Source organism: Hemitrygon akajei, chromosome 5 (genome assembly GCF_048418815.1).
Source record: "Hemitrygon akajei chromosome 5, sHemAka1.3, whole genome shotgun sequence".
Classification (NCBI taxonomy): domain Eukaryota; kingdom Metazoa; phylum Chordata; class Chondrichthyes; order Myliobatiformes; family Dasyatidae; genus Hemitrygon; species Hemitrygon akajei.
Window position 1 is genome coordinate 45,317,422 of NC_133128.1, and position 17,402 is coordinate 45,334,823.

Consider the following 17,402-nt stretch of genomic DNA (forward strand, 5'->3'; position numbering starts at 1 on the left):
TTCCTTATCATTGTGAGGTATTCAAACAAGGCCAACTTATAGAAGTCTCTGAACAACTATCACCAGCATATCATCTGTGAACCAAAGGGGCCACTGTTATACCATCATCAAAAATGCTTACCGTGCAATCCCACTTTGGAAAGCCTGATCACCTGGCTGTGCTTCTACTTGCTGCATACAGGCAGAGACTGAAGACCTCAGCATCAGGGGTGAGGACCAAGAAGCTAAGGGCAAGGGAGGTGGAGAAACGCTCACAGGACTGCTTTGAGTCGGTGGACTGGGCAATATTCAGGGATCTGACTTCAAATCAGAATGAATATGCCACAGAGGTCAATGACTTCATTAACACCTGTGTGGATGAGTGTGTGTCTTTAAGAACATACCGGACATACCCGAACCAAAAGCTGCGGACGAACCAGGAGATTCGTAGTTTGCTACGGGCTAAGACCTGTGGTATTCAAGACCGTGATCCAGAACTATACAAGAAGTCCAGGTAAGACCTACAGAAGGCTATTTAAAAAGCGAATAAATTCCGATTGAGGTTAGAGACAGAATCAGATGTACATCAGCTCAGGCAGGGTTTGCAGGCCATTACTTCCTACAAGCTGAAACCAAACATCATGAGTGGCTGTGATGCTTCACTCCCAGATGAGCTCAACATCTTTTAAGTGCGCTTTGAAAGGGAGAATAAAACTGCACCCATGTGAACCCTGGAAGCATAAGCTGACCCTGTGATCGCTGTCTCAGAGGCCGATGACATTAAATCTTTCAAGAGTGTCAGGCCCTGATGGTATACCTGGTGAAAACCTGTGCCAACCAACTGGTGGGAATGTTTAAGGACATCTTTAATCTCTCATTGCTGCTGTCAGAGGTTTCCACCTGCTTCAAAAGGGCAACAATCATACCAGTACCCAAGAAGAGCAGGGTGGGCTGCCTCAACCACTAGCACCCAATTGCAGTCACTTCTACTGTGATAAAGTGCTTTGAGAGGTTGGTCATGGCCAGAATCAACTCCTGCTTAAGCAAGGATGCTGCAATTTGCCTATTACCTTAACACTGTCGGTCTACAGAGGATGCAATCTTATTGGGTCTCCACTTTGCCTTGAATCACCCGGACAAGAGTGACGCTATGGTCAGGTGACCATAGCAGGGTACGGATTGTAGCTCAGCGTTCAACACCGTCGTATCCTCAGTTCTAATAAACAAGCTCCAAACCCTGGGCCTCTGTACCTCCCTTTTGCAACTGGATCCTCTACTTTCTCTTCAGGAGACCACAGTTAGTGCACACCAGAAATAACATCGCTTCCTCGCTGACAATCAACACTGGTGCACCTCAAGTGTGTGCTTAGCCCATTGTGCTACTCTCTTACACTCATGACTGTGTGGCAAGGTATAGCTCAAACACTATCTATAAACCTGCTGATAGCACAACTATTGTTAGCAGAATTTCAGAAGGTGATGTACAGGAGTGAGACAGGTCATCTGGTTGTGTGGTGTCACAACAACAACCTTGCACTCAACATCAACAAGACTAAGGAATTGAGCGTGGACTTTTGGAAGGGGGAACCCAACAATTCTTACAAATTGCTACAAATGTACTGTGAATTGCATTCTAACTGGTTGCATCACCATTTAGAACGGAAAAAAATTGCAGAAAGTTGCAAACTCAGCAGTCTATCATGGGCACTAGCCTCCCCAGCATCGAGGACATCTTCAAAAGGCGATGCCTCGAAAAGGTAGCATCCATCACTAAGGACCTCCATCACCCAGGACATATCCTCTTCTCATTGCTACCATCAAGGAGGAGGTACAGGACCCTGAAGACACACAACATTTTTAGGGACAGCTTCTTCCTCTCCACCATCGAATTTCTGATTGGACAATGACCCATGGACACTACCTCACTATTTTTTGCTCTTTTTTGTACTACTTATTCAGTTTGTTTATATATATATCTATTTCTTATTGTAATTTACTTTTTATATTACATAATTCAATTTTGCTGCCGCAAAACAAATTTCACGGCATATACCAGTGATATTAAACCTGATTGTGATTGAACATCCTGCAGCTCCCCTACTTGTCCAGGTATTGTCACTGCAGGTGCACCGGGGTAAAAGGATCAGGACTTTACCCACTGACAACAAAGGAACAATGATATATCTGCAATTTAGTAGGATGACCAACTTAACCGAGAAGTTGGAAGTCGTGGCATTCGATGTACCAGCAAATGCAAGTTTTCATGAATCTTTTACCTTCAGTGTGTCCACGTAGAATACTTTAACTGTACAATCAAGCAATGACACAGCCAGCAGCTTCTGATTAGGGCTGTAGCACACAGAGAGTATATCCTCATCCAGCTGAAGTGTACGGGTGTGATTCAAAGACAGTCTGTAATTGTGGTAAAAGGAGGTTCGAGGTCAAAATCAGCCAGCTCATAAGTAATTAGAATTGAAATGTCACATCATTAGATGAAACGTACCATTCAGTTAAAAAAAATCACCAGGAAAGAAATAATTGACACAGCAAATGGGAGAGAGAGAGCAAGTTTGTAACACCATTTCAAAGTAATCTATAGAATAGAACGAGGAAGTTCAGATTAAAATTGCCAAAACAATGCAGGAATGGCGTCAACGTTGCCTGACAATAAGGAAATAGGAGCACGAGCAGGCCACTTAGCTTTCAGTGAATACTGACTACACTATAGGAAGTCCAGCTTTCAGATTAGGTGTCAAGTTGCAGCTCCATCAGCTCTCTCTGAAGCACAAAAGATTCCATGAAAGAGACTTAAAGCCCAAAAGAACTACAACTGGCATTCTCATCAAAATAAACCATTCAGTCACCCATAAAGCTCTTTGGATAATGTCAAAGGGGCTGCTGCTTGTTTGACCAGTATGGAGAATTCTATATAAACACTTATCAGCTCTAAAGTACTCTGACATGCATTTTTAGGAACTGGGAATGCTCAATATGAAACCAAGTCTTTCTTTACCAATTTACATCATTATTTACTACAACTACCCTGGGTATTAATAAGGGTATGGCTTTGACAAGCCATTTGCCATAATACACTTTTAATCAGTGATCTTTTCAGAAAATCTTGCACACTCATCTACAAAGTCTCAATTCAAATGAGATTTTCATTGACCAGCAGCTCCTCTTAGATGCATTTCTGATTCTCTGCCTTCAAGAACTGCGAATTTGAACACATTGGAGGCACAGTTGAAGAGGCATATGGACAGCCCCTTCAGATCAACCCCATTTAAGACAATTTTTGATGCTATGTTTGATGCACTCTCAAAAAAACGTATGCAGCAGGCCTCTAGCAGGTAATGAAGGATTTTCTCACTGGAGCTTTTGCAGACCATCCATGTGTGATTTGCTTGCTAAATGACACTTTAAAAAGTCAAGTTTCCAAATATCACTCTACTTCTTCCCACTTGCAAATGCCCAATTTGAAAATTTGGCCAAGTGGTGCAATAACAACAACCTCTCACTCAAAGTCAGTAAGTGCAAGGAATTGATTGTAAACTTCAGGAGAGGGAAACCAGAGGTCCATGAGTCAGCAATCATTGTTGAATCAGAGGTAGAGAGGGTCAGTAACTTTAAATTCCTGTATGTCATTAACTCAGAGGACCTGTGCTGGACCTATCATATAAATATTATGCGAAGGAAGTATAACTGTGCCTCTGTTTCCTCGGGGGTCTGCAGAGGTTTGACAGGTCACATTGGCAAACTTCTATAATGTATGCTGGAAAGTGTGCTGGCTGGTTGTATTACAGCCTAGTATGGGAACTCCAAAGCCTTTGAGCAGAAAATCCTATAAGAGTAGTGGATTCAGCCTAGTATATCACAGGTAAAACCCTCCCAACCATTGAGCCCATCTACATGAAATATTGCCGTAGAAAAGCAGCATCAATCATCTATCAGCCTCACCACCCAGGCCATGCACTTTTCTCGCTTCTGCTATCAGGTAGAAGGTACAAGTGCCTCAGGACTCATCCCACCAGGTTCAAGAACAGTTACTACCCCTCAATCATCAGGCTCTTAAACAAAAGGGGTAACTACACTCATTCTTCTTCTGATGTTCCCACATCCAATGATCTCACTTTTAAGATCACCTTGTTTTGTTATTTCATGCTATTTACTTGTATATGCATTTGCTCAGTTTGTTGACCATTGATCCTGTTTACAGTTACTCTTCTATAGATTTGTTAAGAATACCCACAGTAAAGGAATCTCAGGGTTATATATGGTGATGTGTATATACCCTGATAATAAATCTAACTTTGAACTTTGAAGAACTCCTGGCTTAAAAAAAAGCATATCCTTGCTCATAATGTTTTTCCAAAGACTTTGTAAAGATGTGGAAGAAGTTTTCGTGGTCGGATGAGACTAAAATGCAATTTTTTCGCCTCAACACTAAGCGGTATGCGTGGCATAAATCTAATACTTCACAACAGCCATGTTGTATACACTTCATTCTATGGGGATGCTCTTCAGCTGCAGGGACTGGAGATCTAGTCAGGACTGATGGGAACATGAATATTGTTCAATACAGAGAGATCCTGGATAAAAACCTGCTAGTCTCTGCCAGAAAGCTTAAACTGGGGAGGAAGTTTGTCTTTCAGAAGGACACCAACACTGCCAGAGGAGCAGTTTCAAATTAAGAAAATTGATGTCCTTGAGTGGCCCATTCAGAGTTCTGATGTTAATCTGATCGAACATCTCTGGCAAGACCTCTACATCGCTGTCCGCTCTCACTCCCCAACTAACCTGGCACAGCTTGAGCAATTTTGCAAGGAGAAATGGACAAATGTTGCTCCACCAAATTGTGTAAAGCTAATGGAGACTTATCCAGAAAGAATACTGTCTGTAATAGCTGCAAGAGATGGTTCAAACTAAGTACTGAGCAAAAAGGGATGACTGCTGACTTCTCAGTTTTTTAATTTTTAGTTTTTCATCCTTTACAATTTTTCTTTTTTTGGGGGCTCTACTGTGAAAAACAGAGCAAGTGATTCATAAATAAAAATTCTCAGTTAAATTGATCAAGATCCCTGGTTGTATTTATGTCAGCAAAGGGTTGGAGGCTGAATATATTTAGAAGGAACTGTAACCAGGCCCCTTGATGAGCACAGCAGGTAGCTATTCTTCGTGCATTAATTCAGACCTTAATTTATTCTTCTTTTTATAGCTTACCTTGTCTGTGCGGAATCTTCATCCTTCACCAATTCAAATTCCCAAAATTTCACTGTCTTGTCAGCACTTCCAGAAACTAAACCACGCTAGAAAGAGGAATTTAGAAGTGATAATCAACGTTCATAAAGTGATTCTGAGGGAATTGCACAGTTCAATGCACAATAACATATTTTCAGTTCAGCTTTCAATGACAGTCTAACCCAAAAAATGACAATTTCTTCTTTCTTCATTGAATGCTATTTCACATTTCTTGGTTAGCCTTTGACAGCAGATAAAGTTCTACACCCGGTTTTGCCTTCTGTAAGAGATAATCAGGACACTCTGGGATGGCATTACAATGGCCTACTTCTGAGTTCTGTCATTGTGACCCATTACAGCTTAATACCCGGCTCCCAGGGCCATAGTGTCAATGAGCTCAACCCTCTGCGTCTGGCACTGGTGTAGCAGAGTGGAGGTCCTGGGCAGTGACCAGATCAATTTCACCTAATATTTATTACCGATCAAGTGTCTTTGAGAAGGCAGCAGTCTTGGGCTGCTGTACTCTATTTTGGGTAAGCACACCCAAAGTGGTGAACACCAGAGGTTTGGTTCTGCGATAATGAAAGAATGATTGCCTTTATAAATCTCAACCAGCATAATATGCAGAGTGGAGAGAGCTTGCAGATAAATAGGATCCCCTGTGCCATTCCCTTTGTCCATCTACTGTATCTGAGTACCCACCGGACAAATTGTATCACACTCTTGGACCAGAATAGGCTCAGTGGACCACACAACTTTCCACTCTGCAAAAAAAAAATCTCCAACACTACTCTTGGAATTAATCCATTGCCTTTTTTTTGTTCTATCAGCAGAGTCAAGGGTGTCATGTTACTTGACTCTGGCCATGGATTAAGGCTCCTGCTACATGAAAAGAAATGGATTTTGGCACATTGTTTTATGTGTTTCAGCGCCATAACTATCTTCCACAGATGTAATTAATTTATTCAGGTAGTGGATACATTTTGATTTTCCTTTCTAGGAGAATGTATTAAATTAATTATATGTAGGCTTCAAAGTTTCCTTGATATAAATTTGGACATTTCCTGCATTTAATGTGCAGGAATGCAAAATAAATGCAGGAACTTACTATTCCTATATACATTTTTCCATAACCAGCTGATATGTAAACGGTTACCATTCATTAAATTCTGTCTGCATGCTTACTCACAGCTTTTGTGGTAAGGATAACAAAGACATAAGGCTAACACAATAGCAATTTTTAGAATCGAACTACAGGCCTAAAATTGTACAGAACACATTACCTGGTCTGGTGCCAGTGAAAGAGACCACACTGCTCCATCATGGGCATCAAATGTCTCCAACATATTTCCCGAAGCTAAATCAAAGAGCTGCAGCTTTCCAAACTGTATAAAACAAGAAGAATGACACAAAATGTGACAGCACTTTATATTTAATCTAAATCAGCTGTATGCTGATACTAAGCTGAACCTATATCAACTATTATCAATCAGTTGCCTTCATACTTTCCAGATATGAACATCTGTCGATGGTTAAATACATTTAGCTTAAGAGCTGTAAATTCATATTTTACATTGAACGCCCAAATTGTTTCATTCTCAAATGCTTTCCACGTTGATCAGATCCACGTGCCTACATTCATACATCTGCTTTTTTCTAATCTGTAACAGTTATAGATTGCTTTGGAATAATGAGTTCCTACAGAATTCAGTGGAATTATTCAAGGCCAATTTGGAAATCAAATGAATTGACATTCCTTCCATAAACAAAAATGGTTATGGTTATGAGAATATAGAATTTCATGCTTCAAAGGCTGTTGAGTACACTGTCCTCACTGGGATTCAACACCCCTCTCTGTAACTGGATCTTGGACTTCTTCACAGGACGACCCGTCTGTCCGAGTTGGCAGCAACATCTCAAGCTCCATCACGCTGAGCACCGGTGTCCCCCAGGGCTGTGTGCTCAGCCCGCTGCTGTCTGCACTGCCATATTCAGCTCCGATCGCATCAACGAGTTCGCTGATGATGCTACAGTGGCTGATCTCATCAGCAACAATGATGAGACAGCACACGGAGGAGAGGTTGACAGGCTTGTCAGATGGTGCAAGAACACCAACCTGAGTCTCAACGTAGACAATACAAAAGAGATGATTGTGGACTTCAGGGAGGTTCAGATCAACCACTCTTCATTGCACATCAATGGCTCTGCGGTGGAGAGAGTGAAGAGCACAAAGTTCCTTGGTGTGCACAAACGGGCGATCTAACCTGGACCCACACCACCTCCTCACTAGTCAAGGCGGCACAGTAGCATCTACACTTTCTGAGGAGACAGGCGTGCAAGGCTGCTTGCCTCCATTTGCACAGCAGCACCATTAGCAGTGTCCTGTCTAGCTGCATCATTGTGTGGTACAGAGGCTGCAAGGTATCAGACCACAACCCGTAGAGAGGATGATGAAAACTGCTGAGAGGATCACCGGGGTCTTCCTTCCCCCTAATCATGATATTTACCATAAACGTTGCAGATAAAAGGCCCAAAGCATTGTTGAGGATCCTCACCACCCACCCATTCCATAATCTCTTTGACCCACTACCATCAGGGAAGGAGCTACAGAAGCATCAGGATTAGCACTGCCAGATTATGGAATAGATGGCTTTGTGGCTAAGTTTGCTGATGAAACAAAGACAGGTGGAGGGGCCGGTAGTGCTGAGGAAACAGAGAGTCTGCAGAGAGACTTGGATAGATTGGGGGAATGGGCAAAGAAGTGGCAAATGAATTACAATGTCAGAAAGTGTACGGTCATGCACTTTGGTAGAAGAAATAAACGGGCAGACTATTATTTAAATGGGGAGAAAATTCAAAGTTCTGAAATGCAATGGGACTTGGGAGTCCTCGTGCAGGATACCCTTAAGGTTAACCTCCAGGTTGAGTCGGTTGTGAAGAAGGCAAATGCAATGTTGGCATTCATTTCTAGCGGAATAGAGTATAGGAGCAGGGATATGATGTTGAGGCTCTATAAGGCACTGGTAAGACCTCATTTGGAATACTGTTTGCAGTTTTGGGCTCCTTATTTAAGAAAGGATGTGCTGACATTGGAGAGGGTTCAGAAAAGATTCACTACAATGATTCCGGGAATGAGAGGGTTAACATATGAGAAACGTTTGACCACTCTTGGACTGTACTCCTTGGAGTTTAGAAGAATGAGGGGGGACCTCATAGAAACATTTCGAATGTTGAAAGGCATGGACAGAGTGGATGTGGCAAAGTTGTTTCCCATGGTGGGGGAGTCCAGTACAAGAGGACATGACTTGAGGATTGCAGGGCGCCCATTCAGAACAGAGATGCGAAAAAATCTTTTTAGCCAGAGGGTGGTGAATCTATGGAATTTGTTGCCACGGGTGGCAGTGGAGGCCAAGGCATTGGGTGTATTTAAGGCAGAGATTGATCGGTATCTGAGTAGTCAGGGCATCAAAGGTTATGGTGAGAAGGCGGGGAAATGGGACTAAAGGGGAGATTGGATCAGCTCATGATAAAATGGCGGAGCAGACTTGATGGGCCGAATGGCCGACTTCTGCTCCTTTGTCTTATGGTCTTTATAAAATTATGATGGGTATAGATAGAGTGAATGCCAGCAGGCTTTTTCCACTGAGGTTAGGGGAGAAAAAAAACCCAGAGGACATGGGTTAAGGGTGAAGGGGGAACATTAGGAAGGGGGGCTTCTTCACACCAGAGAGTGGTGGGAGTGTGGAATAAGCTGCTAGATGAAGTAGTAAATGCGGGTTTACTTTTAGCATTTAAGAAAAACTTGGACAGGTACATGGTTGAAAGGTGTATGGAGGGATATGGTCCAGATGCAGGTCAGTGGGACTAGGCAGAAAAATGGTTCGGCACAGCCAAGAAGGGCCTAAAGGCCTGTTTCTGTGCTGTACTGTTCTATGGTTCTAGATTGGGTAAATCCGTTTTCCCACAAGCTGTGAGATTAATGAATAACCGGCCACCACTGAAGCCTTGTCAGTAGGTCAGCGTGCTGTTTACTGTACTGTTTACCTGTGCTGCATGGATTTTGAATTACAGTCGGCCCTCCTTATCCGCAGATTCTGCATGCGCGGATTCAACCAACCACGGATCAGGAAAACCCGGAAGTTCTCTCTCCAGCACTCGTTGCTTGAGCATGTACAGACTATTTTTTCTTATCATTATTCACTAAACAATACAGTATAACAACTATTTACATAGCATTTACATTGTATTAGGTATTATTTTAAAGTACAGGCAGTCCCCGGATTATGAATGAGTTCCGTTCCCGAGTCCGTCTTTAAGTCGGATTTGAAGTCAGAACACGTACATCCAGTATTATTTAGCGTCAGTTAGTCAAAAGTTTTTCTTAGTATATAATACATATTTTACCTTTCTATGCATATAAAACACTTAAGAAACATATGTATTTCAATAATTAAACCACTGCGTTGCTTTGTAATAATTGTAGCTTTCATCGGGGCAAAGGGCCTTTTACATACTCCATTAGAATTGTTCCAATCGTTGACCGACTGTAGTCTAATGCTTTTCCAATGACCGATGGCGTTTCACCTCTTTCCGGTCGCTTTATTATTTTCACCGTATTTTCAATCGTGATCATGATTCTTTTCGTGAACAGAAACACTGCGGATTCAAGCTGCGCCGCTGGGTCCTAATGTCCACCACACTGAGACAAGTTAAATAAAGTCCGGGTTCCGCTGGGTCCTAAAGACCACCGCACTGAGACAGGTTAAATAAGGGACTTGAGGAGCTTTGACCTGTAGTCTGAACTTTTCAGATTGTTGTAATTAATCTTTGGACTTGGATTATAAATTAATGAGCATCTGCGCTTTTTGGTATCCGTGCCGGGGGGGGGGGGGGTCTCGGAACCAATCCCCGCGGATAAGGAGAGCTGACTGTATATTTTATTAACTTACTTATGGTGATATTTTGGTTTATGTGCTGTGTATGTTAAATTTTTTGTGGGTGCACTGTGGTCTGAAGCAATGTTGTTTCATTTTCTTGTATATGCACAGTCAGATTACAATAAACTTGAACTTAGTTACCATTGTTCCCAATTTGGATAAAACTTGAAGTGAAATGATGGAATTTGACTTCACCATGTTCTCTTCCTCTGAGAACAGGTATTGGTTTTTATTTTTGAAAACTTTCAATATGTTATGATATGCTTGCTTTTGAACCAGAAAATGAGATGTTAAGTGGATTCCTAGTTTTAAAACTATTCGATGTTATGAACAAAAAAAATTAGATTCCTTTTGAAAACAAGAGATGAGATCTGCTTAAAAGGTCAGACGGTGGAAATAACAAAATAATCAGTTAAGTGATCTTGGTAATGTAATTAGAGAAAGGCTTGTTTTGATCAATAAGCACCAGGTAATTGTCATTTACATTGTTAAAGAATTTTGTTACGGAATCATCTGATGATTATCTTGGTAGATGCACTGCTTAATGCTGGATCATGATACTTTTGGATCTTTTATCACAATGTATGCAGAGATCTACAGATGGTGAGTATGTTACTGTAAAGAGCATTTTAATAGCAAAGAAAGTCTGTTTTCAGTTTATTCCAATTCCCCACCGTAGGAATTACAATACTCAAATGCTGAGAAATGATATCATTATTTTATCAGAACAATTCACATGAACAAACATTAAATTGTAATGTTGGATAACTGTTGTAGAGTAGCAGATCGCTTACCTTAGTTCCCAAAATAACTTGTCTATCTCCAGGAACAAATAGGGAACACAGCGAGTATTCACAGTCCATGGTTCTGATACACTGTAAACTGGACCTGAGGATTAGAAAAGCATGGCTGTCAGGATCTGTTCAATATACAACACACATTTTCTGTTTAACAAAATGGTTTAATGCTTCAAGCATGCATGTGGAAAATACTTTATAAGGTATTTAGCATGCATCAATAGTTTACCAATATTGTAACCAAAACTGATTGGCTGCCACTTCAGTTGACCTTTGAACTATCTTGGCTTGCATTTCTTTGGCTCCTAGGAGATCACAGATGGAATCTATTTCGACATATTTGTTTATGGAGTTATCAGAAGAGAACCATGCTTTAAAAAACTTTCACGCCTGCTTCACATTTGCCTGGCCCAGAACCTCTGCGGTGTCCCAGTTAAAGTGGTGTCCCTCTCGGTCTTCATGTGCCGAGGTCATCAACAGTGGATCATGTCTCTGTACCGCCAGTTTGTGTCTGTATCAGAAGGGTGGTTCTGATAACACCATAAACTGAAGGGGTAGCCAATCAAGACAGCGGCAAGCGAATGGGGGGCCCTTATAAACACAAGAACTCCCAAAGAGTAACACCAACAACTGCACACTGAGGATGTCACCTTGACAGGTGATGCAACGTCTGCAAGCTAAATGCTAAGCTCGGCAAACATGGCAACATCAAAAGCCTTAACCCGTGCTACCAATGTTCCATACCATCCTAAACTTCACTTACATCTCTCATAGTTTTAAGCATCTCTATATGGCTGCTCCTCATTCCAGGGAATAAAGACTTAGCCTGGCTAGCTTCTCTCTGTAATTCAAGCCCCCAGTCCCTTCAACATCCTCGTAAATCTTTCCTGCACTCTTTCCAGTTTAACCACATCTTTTCTATAATAGGGAAACCAAAACTGTACAGAGTACTCCAAGTACAGCATCAGTTTAAATCCTGTATCCCAAATCCTACACTCAATACCTTGATTGATGAAAGTCAGCATGCTAAACGCCCCTTTCACCACCCTACCAGTGACACTGCCTTCAACCAAGTAGGCACTTGTACTCCGAGGTACCTCTGTCGCCAGAGTCCTGACACACCGCGTAAGTGCTGAGCTACTTTGACTTTCCAAAATGCTTCAGTTCATACTTATTTGTATTGAAAACCATTTGCATTCCTCTGCCCACTTCCCTAGCTGATCAAAATTCCCCTGTACTGAGGTGTAGGAGATACAACACTTGTCCCTGTACCTTCTACCCCACCACATCCAAGGACCCAAGCAGCTTTTCCATATGAGGTGACGATTCAGGTGTTGTAGAAATGAGGTCGGTAGGTGACAGGTGGAACCAGCTGTAAGGGATTCCATCTACTCCATTCAGCCACTTCTGATTGGCCTCATCTACATTGAGAAAAGACCACTGTTGACTAGCCAACGGTTTTGCAAAGCACCTACGTTCTGACTAAAACAATTGTCTTGAGCTTCTTATTGTATGGCATCTCAACTCTCCTTCCTGATCTCACACTGACCTAACATCAGCCTTTTCCATCATCAGGGTGAGGTCCAAACAGAAGAACAGCATCTCAAATTTAACTTTCCATTTCCAGGTAATCCACTGCTCCTATATTCGTTTCCATTCCCAGCTGTTCTCCTACCTCCAACTCCCATACCAAAATTCATCACCTTAAACATACTTTCAACCTGATTGCATCTGCTCAACACCCACACTCTGATCTACCTGGGTTTCTTCTCCCTGCCTTTCATCTCTCCTTTTCACTTGGTTCCATCTGCCCATCATACCTCACAGCTGGTTCCACCTATCACCTACCAATCTGTTTCCCTTTACATACTGACCATCGTCCCTCTTAGTCCTGATGCAGGAACACAACCCAAAACATCAATCATCCTTCCTGCTTCCACAGACGCCTGACTGTCGAGTTCTTTCAGCAGTTTATTTTTTGTTCCACACTCCAGCGTCTGCAGTGGCTTGTGCCCTCAACATTTTGTTTGGGTTCTCTGACCCAGTACAAGCAAATGAGAGGACTGAGACCCGTTTAAGAGGCTTTTCTCTTGGACTGTCTTATTTTGTTTCCTCTGTGTTTTAAATTTTACCACACAGTTTGGCATTAAATGCGGTTTCAAAAAAACGTGATAACAAAAAGTCAAATGCCACAAACCTGTTCCATATTTTGACAGTCTCAGCCGAAGCAGAAAGTACTGCAATGTTGTCAGAACTGAAGGCAAGTGTTCTTGCATCTGTTCTATGGCCTGCAACAGTTACTCTAGCCAGTTGTGTGCATTCTGATGGTTTCTCTGTTGATATATTCAGATTGAATGCTTCCACTGTGTTGTTCTGCAACAGCACTACAATCTTTAGTCCCCCATTTGGCATATGAAGAACACTGAATGATCTACAGAAAACAAATCAGGATCAAAACGTCAAAGCAGTAATCGGTCATACTCCAAGGCCAAAGTCAGAAAGCTACGTTTTGTTCTTCTTCTTAAGCACATCACCCTTCACTGGGGAATAGGCTACTGACAGAAGCTTATAAGAGTCCTCTGTTCTGGGCCAGTCTTTCAATTTGTCCCTAGATGTAATGCATCTTCTTAGTGTATCCTTCCTTTCCCAGGGATGAGGTCTTTGGAGCTTCTGTACCTTTGGGTTTTTAACAGGATGGGGTTGCTAGGCCCATGTCCATGCCCAAGCCACCTCCTTTTGCAGCCGGGTTTGGTGGAACTTCACATTAGGTTACATGGGCTAGTTATAAATTAAGGCTATCCCCTGAAAATGGGGCAACAATGGATTGTTCAGCCCTGTTTCATTTCTGGTTTCAATACGATGTGGCTGTAGTGATGCCTACTAAGATTTCTTACCTTCATATGATGACAATACAGTTCAAAATTAGTAAAGTATCCAAATATATATTTAAAAGCTGAGATTAGCCATATCAACATGGCTTTAAGCATTTAACCAACTGGCAGCCTGGAATTCATCACTGGCTGAAGCACAACCTTCTACCTCCATTAGGTGCTGTGCCCACATTAGCGAAACTGTCATGGAGTCCACAGAACCATACGGTTCCTTTAACATTTGAATCAATTCAATTGATTTCCATGTGTTTAAATAATTATAAATTTCTGTAACAGTTTATCTGATGTATTTAATTTTTTTTATAAAGGACAACATTTTTATAATATAATCTTCATTTTTAATAGTGCTTCTGTGTTTCAAAATGTTTGTGAATGGCATAAACATCCAGCGGAGGCTGTGACAGTCAGTGAGCCTGCGTAGGACTTCATTGCTGTCAAAGGCATGCTTGAACTACGGCTTTGACAGCCCTTGCGGATCAGCTGGGCATCAATTTCCCAATGAAGAACTGTCCCTGGGAGTCACATTACAAGAAATGGTATAGTCCAAGGGCAGGCAAATAATAAGCTTGTGCAGTTCACTGACCGGGGAGGCTCAGCTCAAAATTATCTGTTACTTATATAATAACATAACTTTACAGAGGATAGTCCTATAGTTACATTGCACAGCAGAAAAGTGCAATGTATTAACCTTATCTGACCAATAATGTATAGATCTGTACATACATTCCATACACAATTATGTTTCAGGTTTCCAAACCTACGTACAGAAAAGAAACGCATGGTCATTTCAATTTTAGCCAAAAATCTCAGGACTTTCTTTTTAAATGTTGAAGCAATTATTTTTAAATATCTCAATGAGCTAGAACTCAAATTTTTGATTAAAAAAGAAACTACATTACAGGTTAACCTTACTTTTGGGACAGTTGTACAATGCCTTACCTGACCTTTGCTGAGGCTTTGATTTTGGTTACCTCCTGAATCTCATCTTTTAGGGTTCGTTCCACAGTAGGCTCCAAGTCAATACCAGATTCCCCTGACTCAGCTCTTTTCCTACGGAAGAATACCAAAATAAAGTCCATTTAATTAAATACAGTAAAATAAGGTAATTACAAACAGAAAGTTTGCTATTTACTGTATTCAACATCGAAGACCTGAAATATTTGACAATTCTTTTTGCCCCCCCCCACCAGATTACAACTCATTAAATAGAAAATTATCTCTTCTTCCATTAGTAGATATCCTTAATTACATGAATAAGGTGTATAGCTCCACAATAGTTATGATAAAGATATAACATAAAGTTTTAGGGGCACATGGTTTAATTAGTCAATATCAGCGTGGGTGTGATTTCACACATTCTCCAAACAATAAACCCATAACCATAGGATGAGCATCAGTATACAAGTACCTGGAACAACTGGAAAGAAAATACTTCCATTGCATGCTCTCATTGTGGCAATCAAATGACACCATATAACAGACAACAGAATGTCCATCTTCCTGCCGTTGAGACTAAGTTACAAACAGATCCAAGATTGTATCTTTCCAGATCTTTGTAGCTCCTTCTACCTCTGCTCTCCATTGGATACAGGAAGCAATGCACTGGTACATATTGATTAATTCATTCATAATAAATGGTGTCACTCGATCACTACAATGAGTGCAGCAACAGAAATGTTTCTTTACTTTTTAAAGCAGTGGATTTTAGAAAGTTGATTTACAGATCTTAAAGGATAGCAGCATCTTAAAAAAGGTATACTAAATGCATTTTATTTAGCTAGCACATAGAATAAAATAATAGAGATTATGATAGAACAGCTCTTGGAGTTAAGTCACAGTTTCAGTATAATTCTGACCACAATGACACAGGAAAGATGTGACTGCCTTGAATAAGGTGCAGAGTGTGCAGAGGAGATTTACAAAGAAGTTGCAATCACTGTAAAGTGTTGGCTCTGAGGAAATGTGGACAGAACATAGGACCATAGAAAAGTATAGCACAGAAATAGGCTCATTAATCCATAATATCTGTATCAAACACAAATTAAACCAAATCTCTTCTGTCTGCACATAATCCACTCTCTGCATATATCTAAAAGCTTTTTTTTAAGGCCACTATCATATCTATTTCCACCACGACCCTGGCAGCCCATTCCAGGCACCTACTTCTCTGGGTTCAAAAATCTGCCTGCAGCTCGCCCTAAAAACCTTTCCTCTCTCACCTTAAACGTACATCCTCTAGCATTTGATATTTTCTAATGCATTGCTGGCAATGGATGGAGATATTGTATGGTAAATTCTACTACAATAACCAAACAAATATTATTTATTGCACATGAAAAATAATAAAACTTAAATCTGTCAGATCTAAGCCGTGGTGACATTTTCATGGTATAATGTCAATGGTGTACATTTTAAAGAAACACACAAAGGAATGAGAGGCAATAAATACTTCTCGTCAGATAAGTAGGCTGCTTGTGTGGCAGTGAAATTCCAAAGAAAATCAGGAGAAGCCTGGAGCAGGGGAGGCCTGAACATTCCGAGTGCGGCAAGTGAAAACACAAGGGAAGTGAAACAAAACCTCTCTGAAGTGACTTCTAGCAGATAAATAGTAACAGCTTTCCTGTTCCAAGAAGAGTTAAAATTGTAGTTGGCACTTGGTGGTGTCAGCAGATCTCAAGCAAATAAAGTCATCATGACAGCATCTTCCTTGAAGAGGGAGCACATCTATAAAACAGCTTTACAAATGAACCTTAGCCGAAGGAAGTTCTTCAGTGACTGCCTGGTCTACAGTATATGCCTGGCTCAGCAGATACAACTAGCAGAACAGTGGATCTAAACTGTACGTGTTTGGTGCCAACTGGCACGTTCTCTGCTGAAGATGCAATGAAAGAAACCTTCAGTGTAATGAACTTCCATAAGGTTTAAGGAAACAGAAGCTCTTTACAAAATTCAGACAGACAGTACTCTATCCAGTTACCGTGCTCAAGTCTTTAATCCGAAAGCTGCTCCCTTAAATCAGCATTAATCAGGAAGCAAACATTTTACGCAAGAAAACAAAATGCTTTCAACTAATAAGAAGTAATATTTTGTCCCGAAAAATCACCTGGAATATCAATCAGCTTCCTACGTTTGCAAATTTGCTGTTTTCCAAAAATACCCAAGAGAGTTATTACAGGCATTTTTTTTTATTTTAATAGCACTTATCTAGTTCCTTGACAAAGAAAACCTTGAAAAATTAATCAAAAGTTACAATCAGCAAAGCCACATGGGAAAAAATATAGAACAGCTCTACAATGCTATTTGCAAGACTGCCAAGTACAGTGCTACAGCAGAACATGAGCCAAGAACAGAATGTTCCCTAGTGCTGCACTTTTACACACTACAGTTCATGTTATGTGGATCCTGTCACCGTTTTAAGTCTGCTGATATGCTGCAACTTAACTAACATTACCTCTATTTTCTAGAAACGGAATTTATTTATTAATTTATTCTCATTTCTTGCCTGCCTGCTCAGAAACCAACAATTGAAAGCAAAAATATGCCTGTGGAGAGAAGTAATT

The 17,402-nt window shown here is 41.0% G+C and overlaps 1 protein-coding gene across 5 annotated transcripts in view; it reads right to left on the minus strand.

The window, feature by feature from the left end:
- wdr3 (WD repeat domain 3) overlaps window positions 1-17,402 on the minus strand; it is a 57,100-nt gene that overhangs the window by 20,877 nt on the left and 18,821 nt on the right. For all 5 annotated transcript variants that reach the window (XM_073045414.1, XM_073045415.1, XM_073045418.1 and 2 more), the window contains exons 10-15: window positions 14,782-14,892; window positions 13,149-13,382; window positions 10,949-11,042; window positions 6,501-6,602; window positions 5,200-5,285; window positions 2,256-2,391 (exon numbers count right to left, since the gene is read on the minus strand). In XM_073045414.1, the coding sequence (XP_072901515.1) occupies window positions 2,256-2,391; window positions 5,200-5,285; window positions 6,501-6,602; window positions 10,949-11,042; window positions 13,149-13,382; window positions 14,782-14,892 (763 nt within the window). The remainder of the gene's footprint in view (window positions 1-2,255; window positions 2,392-5,199; window positions 5,286-6,500; window positions 6,603-10,948; window positions 11,043-13,148; window positions 13,383-14,781; window positions 14,893-17,402) is intronic.